The 16,811-nt window shown below is 37.0% G+C and overlaps 1 protein-coding gene across 3 annotated transcripts in view; it reads right to left on the reverse strand.

Annotated features, from left to right (window-relative positions):
• The window catches only part of LOC121405658, a 65,791-nt gene that overhangs the window by 23,618 nt on the left and 25,362 nt on the right, over window positions 1–16,811 (reverse strand). For all 3 annotated transcript variants that reach the window (XM_041596554.1, XM_041596555.1, XM_041596556.1), the window contains exon 3: window positions 13,022–13,277. In XM_041596554.1, coding sequence (XP_041452488.1) covers window positions 13,022–13,277 — 256 coding nt within the window. The remainder of the gene's footprint in view (window positions 1–13,021; window positions 13,278–16,811) is intronic.

Genomic DNA, 16,811 nt, shown 5'->3' on the forward strand with positions numbered 1-16,811 from the left:
CAAATTCTAATGATAACAATAGCTAGATTCATATTTTCCTTTTTCGAGAGGACAAAAACATCACTAGTAAAGCCTTTAATTAGCTCGAGCTGCCCCTTCTTCTGTAGAAGTGCATTCAAGGAATTAATCCTCCCAGGAACAAATTCATCTCACCTGGGTTGAGTGTAGCACAATGTGAATGTATTTCTTGCTGAAGGAAAACATGCAGTGGCTGGGTTCCGAACCCATGGCCCTCTATTGCAAAGACAGGCGTTGGAACTAGTCGGAACGCGCAAACTTAAACTATAACAATCATTAAAACCTTGATCCATCAGCCAAACTAAACATCTAGTATACTGTAATGCAACGCAGTAATAAAAATGCTACATTTGCAATTTCTGGTGAGAAAGGAGCCGTTTGGTTTGAGTAGTCACAAGGGGGAAGCCAAGACGACAAATCAACTGTTTCTCAACGCTTCACTCTATCTATTCAATGCTCTTTTTAATACCCTTTCATACCCTTAACACTCTCTTCCCCACTACCACTCCAAGTTCAACGCTTACCTTTACAGGCACACATTCTCCACTGTAAACATACATGTAATGCTGTCACTGAACTGACAATGGGTGACAGAATCATGACATAATGTTGAAAATCTCACGATCAAGCTTTGCTTTTTTCTTCATTCTTTCCAGTTAGTTCCAGGATTGATATTGTGTTCTTTTAAATTAAAGTTCATGAATTCTTATCATTAAAACATGTCGGTCATTCTGTACATGATCGGTGAATCCAGTCTCTATAACAATTAGGCCAATAACAATCTTAGCAATCAAAATCCTTATCTAATTTTATCTATCTTCTTCTTCGTCCTCTTTCGTCTCCTTCTTGAATCATAATCTTATTTGCAATCACCTCACTAATCTCATCATATTCTTCTCCTCTCCTTCTACACAATTTTCTCCTCCTTCTCTTTCTCCTTCTTCTTTTTCTCCTCTTCTTAATTCTTCTGCTTCTCATTTTCCTTCCTCTTCCTTCTGCTCTTTCTTGTCTCCTCCTCATCCTCTACATCCTTTTTCTCTCTTCTTCTAAAACTCCTTCCCCTCCCCCTTATCCTCCTCCTACTTCTCGTCCTTGTCCTTCTAACTTTTCTCCTTGTCTTCCTCCTCCTCCTATTTAGCTGCATCTATAGATACATGTGTCTTATCCATCGTTTTTAGGCCCATCATATCCTCATTTATATGCAAACCAAACCTGCACATGTCGCATTCCTGCTAATGGTGTAATATGCATGCTTTCCTCCATGCATCATTAATTACCACCATGCGATATTCTCACCCATAAGACCACTGCTGGATCCTTCAAAGTCGTCAGTTCAAACCAAGTCTCACCCCACGGAACACTAAATGCCCCTTTCATAATGAGCTCTTTCTTGGTAACCTGTTTAGTTTCGCTGCTTAACTTCACAGGCAAGCATCCATGCGTGGAAACTCTCTTGCGACATTTATCCTTCGTAATCTTTTGTTTTTAACTTTCCACCTTTTAATACTTCTCTTCATTTTCCTTTCTCTTTTCCTCATCACTATGTTCATCCACTTTTTGAGTTGAGCAATAAACTCTCCTACAACATTTTTCTTCCTGTTCGTCCTTCTGTTCCTAAATTCTATCTTCCTGCATCCACTTCTTCATTTTTTTCCACCTTTCTTTTCCTTCCATTCTCCCTCAACTTGTACTGTATCTCTTCCATTCTAATGCAACATTTTTTCCTTTCTTACTTTACATACTTCCTGAAGCTCCTTCCTTCCAGTTCAGCTATAAATCGTCCATACAAAATTTCTCCTGCTTCATCCTATCTTTCTTTCTTACTTTCCTTCCTCTCCTTTTCAAACTTGTCCTCTTCTCCACCATCTCTATCTCTTCTAGTCCAGCAATAAAACCTCTCCTGAAACATTTCTCCTTCTGTTTACTCAGTCCACGCAATGGTGCTTCCTCTATCAATTCCTTCGCGAGGTGCTACGCGCTAATAAGCAGGCGTGAAACGCTCCGTCTTGACACCGCCACCAAAGCTTCAGGCGCTCATACTCGTCTGCTGGCTGTGCATGGGCCTAAAACCAGGTATGCATAGAGGAGTATTCACTGTACATGATACTTTGCAAGTTTGCATCATTTGCACTCTTTACATCCTTGTGCAATTAGGGAATTTATGAAGTATCATCAGGACTATGTGAAGGTCGGCATGAAAATCAAAATACAGTCAAACATGCAAATTTATTTCTGCAGATGAATGAAACAAGATATTAGCAGTCTTAATAGCAGGTGGTAAATGAGCTGGTGTCTGCATGAAATACATACAGGGGCCCCAGTTGCATAAAACTTTCACCATAAAAAAATTGATGTGTAATTTTCAATGGCATAATTTTGTTTTGCCAGAGATTTTATTTGGCAGAGTTTTTTCATGGCAAGTTTATGCAACAGGCCTCCTGGACAACGAGTTATGGGGGAACAGAAAACCTTTGGATTTTTTTTAGACAGGTGGTAGGACTGTTCCTGACTGGTATTGTGTGCGTTCTATTAATGTTACTAATGTCACGTTTTTTTAATGATGGCTCATCCTATACCTTTTAGCATAAAGGCCTACACTTACAATATATATAATTGATCTTTACATTATTCAAAACGTTTTGGCAAGTCCCAGGGCTTGATGACTGTAAATGAACATTACTGCGTGATGTAATTGCAGCTGAATGTGAACGCATGAAAATTAATTGTGCAATGTGCAGAATAGGGTCTACCTATCTAATAAAACTTTCAGTAAATAGAAAATGTACTATGTAGGCCTGTCTGACTTCATAATAAAATCATATCCCCCTTGTAGAGCCTCTGTGTTCTAATGGCACAAATACACCAGCACGCCTGGATGGAATAGGAAGAGCAACGATCGTCAAATTTGACGAGGCATTAATTGGCACTGTCACACGTGCGCTCTAAAGGATGGGCGCCGAATCAAACGCCAAACTCAACGATGTCCAAAACTCTGTCTCCAAACTGTTAATAATCGGGCGTGCAGGAAGGATCTGCGGATCAATCAAGCATGGAGATTCATACATTGTACATGTACTTGTTACTGAAACCTAACCTGATGAACCATGCTCTCTACAAGTTGTGGGTAATGGATGAATGGTTTTAGTAGGATTAATGAGGATTGATTCATTCTCTGTATTTTTGGAAAGGTCTTAGCACTACTCACTATTAAAAGATAAATCAGACTTCAAATCACTAGTGTAACTTACAAGGGTTATAAGTCAGGAGGATGAGACTTCTAATGAAATGCGATTTCAGAGCACTGTAAGTTATGGCGACTGTAACGGGGGGGGGGGGCTTCCTTATTCAGAAGAAAAGCATTTTTAATGGACTATGAAATGAGTCAGGTGCCCTGATATATCAGGGCATATATAATTTTATTTCATTAAGTATCCATCAGGGGGGGAGGAATGGGCACTTAAATTGACGAATGGATAGCACGGCGAGAAAAAAAACAAAACAAAAAAAAGAATGTCATTTTCATTTCAAGATAGGGCACATTACATATGTAACATAATAATGGTGTCAAAAACACTAAAGGAAACAAGGTTATCTATTTACTAGGAAAGCTACATGTACATGTACGTGTTTAGGGTCAAATTTGTGAAGGTACAGACAATTAAAATGTTTCATTTTTCCCCAACAGTCAACACTGCGTTTTTACATAATATAGAAAGGCATTTTGGGAAAAAAATGTGTAAAATAAAATGAACATACATTGTAAGATGGTTGTTAAGGACAGAGGTAAAGACTGTATATATTTTCATTAACCTTTCATTACAAAAGTAAAGGGATAAAAAATTGACCAAAATATTTTACTTAATACTATTTTTAAAGTGGGACAAGATTTGTTTTTTTTTTTTAAATGTACTTCAAACATAATTTTTCTTTTAATTCAATATAAACAGTTCCCATGAAAGCAATTTTGGGGGTAAAACTGCCCCGAACCCCCAGGATTTTCTTTTCCCCAGTACTGAATAGATCAACTAATTCCTGGAAAGGATTGAGAGAAAACAACTTACTCCACATCTGGGCTTGTGTCGCTTTGATCTCGCTCCTGGCCGCACCACAACATCCCAAAGTTTATACCGATATCCATCCTGTCTTCGACTGAACATGTAATTTATTTCACTCGAAATTGATTAATTTCAGCCCAGACGCTTTCTGATACAGGCACAGGTAAAAATCAGAAATTACAATGGAAGTCTCAATTAGAGTTGAATGAGCTTTATCATTCGTTGAAAACCTTATGTCACTCAGAACTATGACTTTTAGCACAAATGCTTTGCGAAAAAGGTTTCACTAGAAATCTCAATAAGGGTTGAACGGACTGTATTGTTTGTTTCAATATAAAATTGTTTCTTTGCAAACCAAAGTAAAAATCACAAATTGGGCTAGTGTATTTCTGAAATCTGCATGAGTTCATTGAGAAATACTTGTATGTAAATGTGTTGGAACAAAATGAAACTGTAAGCCAAAAACTTCATGCATTTCTGTTCATACAATGGATAGAGTAATCATTCCAAACTTAAATGGAAATATCCAATAAGATTGCTGTTCACTTGCTGACTCCAGTGCTAAAACGGGAAATCCACCTGAATATTCACAAAATGAGAACCATTTTGAGCTTCCGCATATATTAAAAATCTTTTTTTTCTTTCATCCTTCCGAAATGTTTGTCATTTGGACATCCATCATTCAAAATAAATTTGTATTCCCTGATGAAGAAAACAGTCATATAATACGACACGAAGTACAAAAGATGTATATCCTTAGATCCAAACTAATCCCAGTACAGTTTCCAGTGTTCAAATCCTAATCCAAATTAATCCACATAGGTATTTTTCTGTCAGGATAACATCAATGTCAAGAGTACAAGATGCAAAGAAACCTTCAACACATAATGAAGCAGTGAAGTCACATTCAAACTTGTCATTTTCAATCACATGAATTCCCCTTTCCGACTGTTGCTCTCCAGAAAAAAAGTCAACAAGATACTTCCAAAGTGATATATTCCATCTACGTTAATCCACGTCAAGTATCACGCCAACGACAACATGAAAAATCACCAAAGCAGAGCATAGATCACATTAAATAGACGTCTCCTCGCGAAAATAATTCCACTGCAGGTACTATATATATCTTCCGCCACACACATTCCTGCATATTTGCGATGTAACATATTTTGACTCCAACGCCACTTCCCAAATCGGCTCATATACCCCACTTTATTGATTCTTGATGCACAAATAAGCTTTGACATGTCCCATCTAGGGAGTCAACTAAGCCTTGGCTCTCCATAATGAGCATTCCTGTTTTCCTAACAATCCCATTTCAGGGTTATCATCAGCCCGTCCATCAGCATAATTCTCAGACGAAAAAGAAAACTAAAAGGGGATGCGGAAATTTACGTAGCAAAGGATGAAGAGAAATTAAGCAATTTGTCGCGTCTTAAGGGATAATTGTGTCAAGAAAGCAAGAGAGAGCATCATTAGAAGTTTCTGACAGGGCATCTTCTGGAAAATGGGTTTGACTAAAAAAAAGGAGAATCAAGAAATAATGTTAAAATCTTAAAGGAGATTCTAGAAATAAAAGGGATTGTCTTCAAATGAGGTGTGTTCAGTCTGTATCTCAGGATGGAGAAGAAAAAAATCATGAAATGTATGGATCGAGTAACCAGAATTGAACAAAACCTTTCAAGAACAGTGTTGACAGGGCTCCAAGGTTGGCGGAAACGGCATATTGTTCTTCTAGCATTGCCCCGAACCCACTTCTAGCACCAATAATGAGCTTCTATGAAAGACGCTCGAAAAAACCAAAGGTTTACATGTAGGTTGCAGTATGCTGTCATTCAGTCCCTGCACTTCATAACACGTTATTTCATAACTGGATTGGTAGCTTGAGACCTTGAGGGGCAAACACTTAAAAAGCACATTCAAAGGTAATTTCCAGTGTCCAAGAACACGTGGACAATTCTATATCTCCAATAATCCTCACACATAACTTTGTAGCAGTATAAAAGCTCTTGAGTACATGTACATGGATGAAAAGGTGTCAGTGCATGAAAGTCAGTACATCATACATTATTACACGGTTTGATCAATTTTGTGAGTTCATGATTTTGCAACATTCAGATGAAAGTGATTCGGTGGAAAAGAAAATGTTTGAAGAATGTTCAATGCTCAATAAATGTACCAGAAAAATGATTTTTATCACTCCATGAAGTTGATTCAATACAAAACTTGCCTGTGCATTTCAAACAGTAGCATCCAAGCTTGCACATCAATCCGATTTCTCCATTCAATTCCCATACACTATGTTCACATCTTGGTTAGATCACATCAAACCAGTCAATGAGAAGTGCCTTGAAGATATCACATGAATGGCATACTTCAGCAACATTCAGCAGAATGGATAAGAACCTGAAGCTGATTGCACCCTTCAAGTTTTCGCATGAAAGCATAGATTTGTCCTCAAAAGTTGAGATTATTTACACTACATTTATGCTCTATAACAAAAAGAAGCAGTCATGACCATCCTTTCAATTACCAACTTGATATAATTCCACCAATTCTTGAACAGTCTTCACACTCGTCAATGACAACTCTGTGTCATATCATTTGTAATTACAATGGATATTCCTGTGAAGAAGTGATCCTGGTTGTAGGCTTACTATTATCAACCAAAAACCTCTGAGCAATGGTTCGCTTTAGAACTTGGGATATCACATCCGATACAGCAGTTCCTATAATGTTGAGGCATGTAATGCCAAAATGCAAGGTGTACTCCAATACCACTCCACATCACCAAACGTGAGGTAGTTGCATTTGCTACAAGTGTGTGAACTTAACATAATTCACAGAGTCCAAAAAAGCATGATGGCCTTTCCAAGTTATCAGGCATTCCCATCAAACTGTTTAAGGAATATCCATTATCTTGTCAGGAATCGTCATCATTTTCACACAAGCGATGGCGGTGGTTTCTTTAGTTAATGCAAGCCCAAGCTAACTAAAATGATTATGGCAGAGGTTAGGGTATGTTGCTTATAATATAGAGCGTTGTTCACAGATCGGGTCACATGTGTGGGAGGAGAGGGTTGGTTAAGCCTTATCACTCAAACTATCACAACTGCAAACAATCTCATTGGGTGATGATGTCACTGACAATGTCACTGATGACAGCCCAATGTGACCTTGGAGACTACTTTCGGTTCTTTCGTTCCTTCAAGAGAAAAGCGATGTTCTCCAGGAGGAAAGGGATAAAGGTGCCTTCCAAGATGCTAAAATGCACTGTATAAGAGTCGGCACTCACGATAAACCCTTGGAGGGTAAAGGCATTTTCTTTAAATCGCCTCAGAATCACTGTCGGCAATAGCAGACTTTGGAGGGCAGCAGGGCTATTAGCCGGGCATCCATAGCAATCACCTTCACTGCCTTCGGGTAAAGCAAACACGAACGAGGGTGGTAATTTGGGAGATCATTCAGAGAATTCTTTGATCAAGTTCACATCCATCAAGCTGTCCTACCAGAATCAGAGTTTTGGGATTCATGCATGTTCTAATCCATGTACTTTCTTTCCTTGAGGAATAGGGTGGGGATCTTCCTAGCTGACGCGATAGGTAAATACACAAGCAATCACTGGATGGCCGCATTGAGAGAAACAAATATCCAAGAGTGATCTGATGATAGAGCATTTACATGTAGCACTGCTGGGATTTTAGAAGAAATACTGCTCCTTTCCTAGCACTGAGAGATACAGTATGATCCTTGGTGCTTTCAATAGAATAAGAATGAAGTGCTCTGAGAGAGAAGACCATTAAAAAGCAATCACACTGGAAATGCTTGCAAAGTGGCATCTGGTAGGAACACCATCTGTTGTTTCCTTCACCTCCACTTAACCGAATGTCATCTCCAAACTTCCACAGGGAGTGAAAGACACCAGAAAAACCACCAATGGTTAGAATATGGGGAAATAATGAGCCGAGCTGAAGAGAAAAGCAAATTCAACAAGCTGTCACACGGTAGGGCTAATTACCACAGACTATGCGCTAATATTGCCACTTAGAAATTCAATTAGGCCCCTCTCTACCAATAAACGGGTTGATAATTGGGACAAATTCACAAAATGAGAATCATCGCTCAACTGACGGGTGTATTGATGTTGCTTGCGGGACAAAAGGGGGAAATGTTTTAGTATGCTGGCAGAGTAAACAGGCAATGTTCAAAATATCCGACATGGGAGTTGCTGGGCATGCTTTGTAATTAAAAACAAACTAGAGAGCAGCCGATTCACTGCACTTTTATAGTAAATGTTGGACTTAATGACCGAGCTCATCCGTCTTTACCAGAATCGATAAAAATGTGAAGTGGCGATCCCGAGACACGAGAGGCTAATAGTATGTAATTACAAATCCTGAAACTTACATTATCCATAAATTAAAGATGTTAAATAAAGAATATCATTGAATGTTTACCAATATGTCGTTCATATTTATCCATTGACTTTCACTGCTATGCATTACAATACTGTTTGATATTAATTATTATAACAGGCATAGAAATGATATAATATTTTGCTTCGTTTTAAACAAAACTTTCAAAGTTGTCAATTCAAACCAAGTCTCACCCCACTGAACACTAAATGCCCCTTTCAAAATGAGCTCTTTCTTGGTAACCTTTTAAATTTTGGTGCTTAACTTTACGGGCAAGCATCAATGTGTAGAAACTCTCTTGCAAAATGTATCTTTCCACATCTTTTTTTTTTACCTCTACTTCTCTTCAACTTCTTTCTGTTTTTCCTCATCACGAGGGCTTTTGAATTAAGCAATAAACCCTCCAACAACATTTTTTTCTTGTTCCTCCTTTAGTTTCTATTTCTGTCTTTCTACATCCTTTTTGTCATCTCTTTAACCTTTCTTCTTATTCCTTTTTCCCTCAACTTCTTATGTATCTCTTCCATTCTAATGCAACATTTATCGTTCCTTCCTTCCTTCTTTCATTCCTTCCTTCAACTTACTTTCTTACTTCTCTTTTTCTCTCTCCCTTCCCCCCCCCCCTCTTTCTTTCCAGCTACCCTCCTCTTTCATTTATCTTCAACTCTGTCACTTCCATAAGCTTCCATACAAATTTTCTCCTAGTTCATCCTTCTTTCCTTCCTTCCTTCCTTCCTTCTTTTTATGTTCTTTCTCTCTATTTCTTTTCTTTCTGTATCTCTTTTTCTTGTTTTTTCTCTCTATTCCTATGTAGCTTTCACTTTCTGAATATCTTAAATTTCATTCAAATTCAGTCTCCCTTTCTTTACCCCCCACCCCATCCTCTCTCTCTCTCTCTCTCTGAAAACAACATCCACTTCACAACATATTTTCAGCAGTAATTTTTTTTTATGAGGCTGATATGATTTTGAGATTCATTATAGACTATTCCACAAACAACTTTGGTATTTTTGGATCTGAAATAAATAAAATAAAAATATTCTTACAAAAATTTCATACTCTTTGTTTTTCTTTTAAAATATTTTTGTGTCATTTACAATATGATTTAATGGTCAAGGGTACCCCTAAAACAAGTTTATTTGAATGAAAATAGATTTTAAAAATATTCAATTCAGAATCGTACTATGTAAAAACATTTTCCAGTTGCATCTTAATAGTTTTACTAGCCATGCGCATCATGGGTGCAACTACCAGTTGCATTTTATCATTTGATACAATATATCAAAGATGATTTTTTTTTCATCTGATTATCTGCAAAGTGCTATTTGTTCCAATATATTAAAGCCCTATTAAAGTTGATTATTATCATCATAGAGAAAATCTTAGTTTTATACATCATAAAATAATTAAGATCAGTGAAGGGCTGAAAAGCCCCCCCCCCCCCCCCATATAATATCAAAATTGTCATACATATATTTGATGCACATTCAAATAAATATAAACAAACAGTTAACCTTGGGAGATCATTTTGAGGACATTCTTTTAAATCAAATAAATAATGACACATTAGAATGGGGAGAAAATAATTTTAACTTCCATAGCCAAAGCTCAGCGAGCGAATCAATATTTCAAACATTACGAGTTCACCATAGCCAAGATCAGTCAACTTCACGGTCTATACCTGCATTGAAACCTGGTCGTTAATATTTAAAAACCCATCTCGTGGAAGATATTCAATATTTAGTCTCCCGCTTCAGCGCATGGTTAAATCGCAATTACGCCATCGCTGATTGCCTGCCCATGAAAGTTTGGCTTGCGTATGCGAGGTGTACATGTAGTATGTATAGCTCCTGGATTGTAACGACATTAAAGGTCAAGTCCACCCTCACAAAAAGGTGATATGAATAAAAAGAGAAAAATACAACAAGCATAACACTGAAAATGTCATAAAAACATGATGTAAAATAAGAAAGTTATGATATGTTAATTTTTTTTCTTATTTTTCACAAAACAGTTATATGCACAACTAGGTGAGTAGGTTGATGATGTCCATCACTCACTATTTCTTCTGTTTTGTATTGTTTGAATTACACAGTATTTCATTTTTTATAGATTTGACAATAAGGACCAACTTGACAATGCTAATTCCACATGCTCAGGGAGGAATAAATTGTTGCATCACTTGACAATGACAAGAAAATCATAATATTTAATATGACATATAATAAAATACAAACGAATTTTTAGTGAGTGGATGACGTCATGGTCTCTTCATTTGCATACCTGCCAGGAGGTGCATATAACTGTTTTGTGAAATTAAGCAAAACTTTAAAATGTCATAACTTTCTTATTTTACATCCAATTTTAAAGAAATTTTCAGCACAATGCTAGTTTGATTTTTTTCTCTATTCATTCAAGTCAGCATTTTCCTGGAGGTGGATGTGACCTTTAAGACTGCTGGTATAGCTTGGGAGAGTGGGTTCATAAGCTGGCCCATAAATTTTATATTCATTCAACAGCTACATTGCAAAAGGGGAGTTGGATGATCGTTGGTCTAGCAGTTATCTATTTTGTAACAGACCAACCTAATCCCTTGAATTAATTAACTTCACTTCTGCCATTTTTAATTCAAGTCAAACCTTAATTTTAAACACGATGTAATCCAATCTGAAAAAGCATGTACATTGTACATGTGGTATTGTTATTCACAATGCAATTTACCAGTGAATTAAAAACGGGCACTTTATGAAATTGCTCTGCTTTACAGGTCTACATGTAGTGTAACATTGAAAACTCTCTTGATAACAATGAAAATGAATAAATAATAATATCAATAATAAAATAGCTGGGTTTATATTAGCATTTTTTGCCTGAGGTTAAAACGCGCTGCTAGTATTACCCCAGCTATCATCACTGGCACTCAATGCTTAGTGTGGATAAATTTCTTGCCGAAAGACAACACACCATGACTAGGATTGGAACCCACAACCCTCTGTTTGAAAGGCGAGAGTCAGAAGCACTAGACAATGACTCGCCCACAATGAAGAATTAAAACAGGATTCGCATTTCAGTTTAAAAATATAATAATTATAACGGTATACATGTATATTTACCCAGGGTAGCCACTTCAGTTCCGAAAATACTTACCCCAAAAATGTATTTCACTTGCCCGAAAAATTTATTGAAAAAAAAAGTTTTACCTCTTCAAAAGAAAACTTTACGGCTTTATATAAAACCATTGACCTTTTTCTCTATTTTGACATGAATTGATCTTTGTTATTGCATTTCTTTTTCCAAAGTGATTTTATCTTGCTTGCCATGAGCAAAATTAGGGCCAATATCATATCAATGATGTTGGACATTCTACTGTTAGAATTTTGCTTGTTCAATTCGGGCAAGTAGTTTTGGTCTTTACTTCAAATCACTTGCCCAACTTTTTATCTTTTACTTGCCCCAGGCATGTAGCACCCAGTCTGCCCTTCTATGTACTGTCAGAGGGCAAAGCAATCCATCTAAATTCAAGGAAAGGACAGACTTCCACAACTCAGGAACATATTTCTTACCAGACATCTGGAAATTGTATCACTACAGAAGGAATGGGCTTTCTCCAAAAAAAGTTGTTGTACTTCCTACACGGAAACAGTAGTTGCTATTCCTTCCTGCTACTGGGAGTCTGGGACTATATTGATGTGTTGGTGCAAGAACGCCCAACACAACAGTTTAACGCATCACATGCACGTAAAAAAGACCCTTTAATAGCAGCATGCATATTAAAGGCATTGCGAAAGGGCTTTTCTGCACCAATGTGCGCAAAAATGTTTTGCTATTAAGGGCGTTCTTGCACCGACACAGCCATATTTTATCATGTAAAGGCAGAAAAGACGTTCTTTGATAAAGAAAGATTCCTTCCCGGAAGCAGCAGCTGAATGAACTACACTATCATACTACTAAAAGTCTGGGACTCTATTCATCATTAAAATGCAGAAAGGGCATTCTTCTGAGCGGTGTTGGCTCAGTCGGTAACGTGTCTGCCCGTCGAACCAAAGATCGTGGGTTCGAGTCCAACCCGGGCGGATGACTGAAGCCAGTGCGTTGTGTGTAAACGTCTCTCCCATGTTTCATAGATGCAGGCTATGTTACAATGGAAAACACTCCGTCCCTCGGATAGGACGTTAAATGGAGGCCCCGTGTAGAGGAGTCACCACCTTTGCACGTTAAGAACCCATTGCACTATTCGTATAAGAGTAGGGGGAAACCCCGGTGTAGTGGTCCACCTGCATCCCCCCAATCAGTTATATCGGGAGGAGAGACCTGCGGGTCACAGTGATTCAGTTCGCTTTTCGCCTCCCAGGCACAGGTGACGCCAAAACAAATAATAATAATAATAATAAAACATACTTCCTTCAAAAATGAGTTACGTGAACTTTCAATTTCTATTTCTCTGATTATTGAATTACTTCATCATTAAGGACAGATTGGACATTCTTCCAGACGAAGAATTTCTTTCTTAATTACAACTAAACACCACCTTACCTTAAACTCGATTGGTGCACAAACACCGGTGACTGACTCCTCCCAGAATTCTTAGCGCCTAGCGATGCTGAACGATTTAAGATTGGCCATTTCTGTTCCTGATCAGAGGACCGGAAGCCCGTTGAGACGACGTCGTCATCGTCGTAGTCTGGCTTTGATCCCCCGAAGCAGTAGCACATTCCGCAAACGAAGGAGGCTAGGACCAAGACTACTAGAGAGGCCGCTGAGGTGAGTAAAATCACAACCTGATGAAGAACTGTAGAAAGAAAAGAAATTTTTAAAAATATTTAAAAAATATTAATTACATTTCACAAATGTAAATATGCAATATTTTTTGTACAATGTTTCTATTAACTGCAGATTATTTCCCTGGATTTAACACAGCTGCCCTGACCAGTCATAGCATCCACGGAAATTCCTCCCTACCAGTTATCAAATCATTCTACAACTGGGTGGAGAGTGGCAAATGTAAATTAAAGGTCAAGTCCACCCCAGAAAAATATTGATTAGAATATTCGGATAAAAATCAAACAATCATAACACTGAAAATTTCATCAAAATTTGATGTAAAATAAGAAAGTTATGGCATTTCAAAGTTTCGCTTATTTTTCACCAAACAGTGATTTACATGTATATGCACAACACAGTAACATGTAAAATCAGTTGATGATGTCCATCACTCACTATTTCTTTTTCCTATTGTTTGAATTAAACAATATTTCAATTTTTACAGATTTGACAAAAGGGACCAACTTGACTGAACCAGTTAGTATTAAACAATGCTAATTCTTCTTGTTCAGGGAGGAATTAATCGTTGTTTTGAACACTGGACAATACGGTGAAAATTAAAATATTTCATATAATAAAATACATAAGAAATAATGAGTGGATGACGTCATCGGTGTCCTCATTTGCATACCAATCAGGATGAGCATAAAACTGTTTTGTGAAATGTTCAGCGAAACTTTAAAATGTCATATCTTTCTTATTTTACATCAGATTTGGGTGAAATTTTAAGTGTTATTCTTGTTGGATTTTTCTCTTTTTATTCAAATCAACTTTTTCTTGGGGTGGACTTGTCCTTTAAAAGCCTTGCAAATTATGTGCAATTTTAAAGCAATAGTCACAGAAAATGGTAACTAGTATACATACATGTATTTGATACGAGGTACTGTTCTGTAATGAAGGACAAGGCTGCATTCCATTTTAATTATCTGTCTGTAGCAGACATTCATTGTGATATTAACCCGTTGCCAACGGGAGCCGGATATATACGGTTCCCTAAAACTTATTCATGTACGGGAGCCGTATATAGTCGGTTCCCCAAAGGCTATTACTCGCATCCATTTGCAGGCTTTAAAAATACAATTTCATACTATGTTTCTGCCTTTTCTGTGTTATAATTACAATGTCCATTAATTAAACTACACATTCCAGAAAGTCATACGTTTTTACCTTTTGTTTCTATAGTTTATAAAGCATTATAAAACGAGTTATGCTTCGAAGAGAGTCCAATATTGGCGTACAGTGGGCATTGCCGCGATGGAAGCTTGATTTCAACGATTTTCAGTTTCGCAGAACCACGTATATACCGTAATCAATAAAAGTGAGAGAAAACAATGGGAGCAGCGAAATGCAACCCAAAACGCACGCAGAGCTGCGTGCGTGCGCTGATATGATCAACGATAGATCGAAAACGATCGATACTTTATAAGATTGCTTGTGAGGTTTCAAAAAGTCCGGGGTTCGATCCCGGCCGCGGCACCTATGCCCGTGAGCAAGGCATTTAATCTACAATGCTCTTTTATCCTGCTTTCAAATAAATGAAAATGCTATATGCATTACTGTTAACTAGGTGTGCACTTCTTTTTAAAAAAATGGCGCCGTTGATAAAATATAGGAAGAAGAAAAATCATGGTTTCAGTTTATAACACATCGATTTTTGTTTTCTTCTTTCATTTAGGTGCATTATTTTGCCTCTTGAAAATTGCTGTCATAATATTCAACTTCATGAACTGATCAAGCTAGATCAAACTAGAAGAGAGTACACGACTTTAAGTTGATATCGATTTCTATAATCCTAAACAAAAAGTGTATACAGCTGGCTATTGAGAATACCTCGGATCGTACGTACACTCTATTTTGTTCTAACGATACGGATGTGGTAATTGATGGAGGCATGGCCCCCTTCCTTTGAAAATCACAAAAGGGCATCCAGCGAAGGTCAATAAAGTTGCCACTTACTAACAATGTAAAAGAGTGACTTGAAAGGGAAGGATGTACGGATGAATTCACACTTTGTCAGTTTGGTTTAACACCAAAGAGTGATAAACACCGCGACATATGCATAATCATGCTAACGAAGACTAATATGTGTTATTTCGATGTACAAAGTATATGAAGCATGTTTTATCCATATCAGTAATCTCATATGAATTTTCGAAAAAAAATCTAAGGTTTCCCCAATTGATTTTATTCTGATTGAGTATGTTATCGTGGTTTGGTTTGACCTGCATATAAAAAAAATGTGATGCGATAGGAATCCAGAGCATGGAGTAAATATGCATTCCATGGATATATTATTCGAGAAGATAGAGGGAATGAAAAGCAGAATATATTAAAATAAAATATTTATGTTTATGTCTGCAAACAGGCCTATAATGCTTTTCACGGAACAAATGATGTAAGCCGGGTAATGAATAAGTAGAGCGCCTTGATCACAATGTTTAGTGGATATTATATGAATTATTCATCATTATCATCATGCGGCTCGTTTAATTTTTTTTAATTGCTTGTTAGAAGGGTGCGAGAAAAACGGCATAAAGCATATTGTGATTCCATATACGTCCATTCAGTTATTTGTTTCATTTTTGGCCGTACTCCATAGAATATAACAGACGTTCAACTTTGATAAAGATAAATATGAGATAAAGCAATCAGTACATGAATTGATTAATAAAGACAATTAATTAGAGATAATATATATCACTTAATATGAGCTGGAATATGATATTTAGGCAGGCGAGAATGGCCTTTCTATGTATCTCTTTTGAAGCACGCTCTTCCTCTTACAGTTCTCTAATTAACTCGTTATATTTGTATTTTCATCGGAGCTCTTATGGATTGTTGGCTACAAGGAAAAAGGAAGTGGAGAAATAAAACAAAAATTATTTTAATACATCGAAATTCTGTAAAGGTGAATGTACCGGGTGAGAAATTATATACACTTACGACATTTTAGAATTATACTTTGGCAATGCAGGTTATTATTTTCAGAGTCCTTTTTCATCTTGACGAAATTGGATATTAAAACAAACTGAACGCAGGAAATAATAATTTCCGAACGGAAAGTTCCTAAAATGTTAATCAAATCATATATTGTCCGAAAATTTGACAGTGAGTGTGGCGAAACAAATGGGGGGGGGGGTTAAATGATGGAATATAATTTATATGCACTAGAATAAAAAAAAGGGTAAAAATATAGTAATGGTGTAACTTGGGTTGCGATTTCATTGCTGACCTCTATCCCCACCCCCCTTTGCTTGTCAGAAAAAAGTAAAGAAAAAGTAGCGCATTTATAGTCCCCTCCACCAAGAATTCCTTGGTTCACCGCCGATCTCTGACAACTAGATTACCAGCAAAACCGAAAATGTCTTTCTGGTCACACTCATTTTTTTCCATTTTAAATTGTCCAACATATACTTAAGTTATTTTTTCTTGCATTTTCCATGAATTACTAATCATTTGTTGATCATTAAATCCTTTGCACATAAATGTCAAGAAAATAACC

This window comes from Lytechinus variegatus, chromosome 19, assembly GCF_018143015.1.
Source record: "Lytechinus variegatus isolate NC3 chromosome 19, Lvar_3.0, whole genome shotgun sequence".
Lineage (NCBI taxonomy): Eukaryota > Metazoa > Echinodermata > Echinoidea > Temnopleuroida > Toxopneustidae > Lytechinus > Lytechinus variegatus.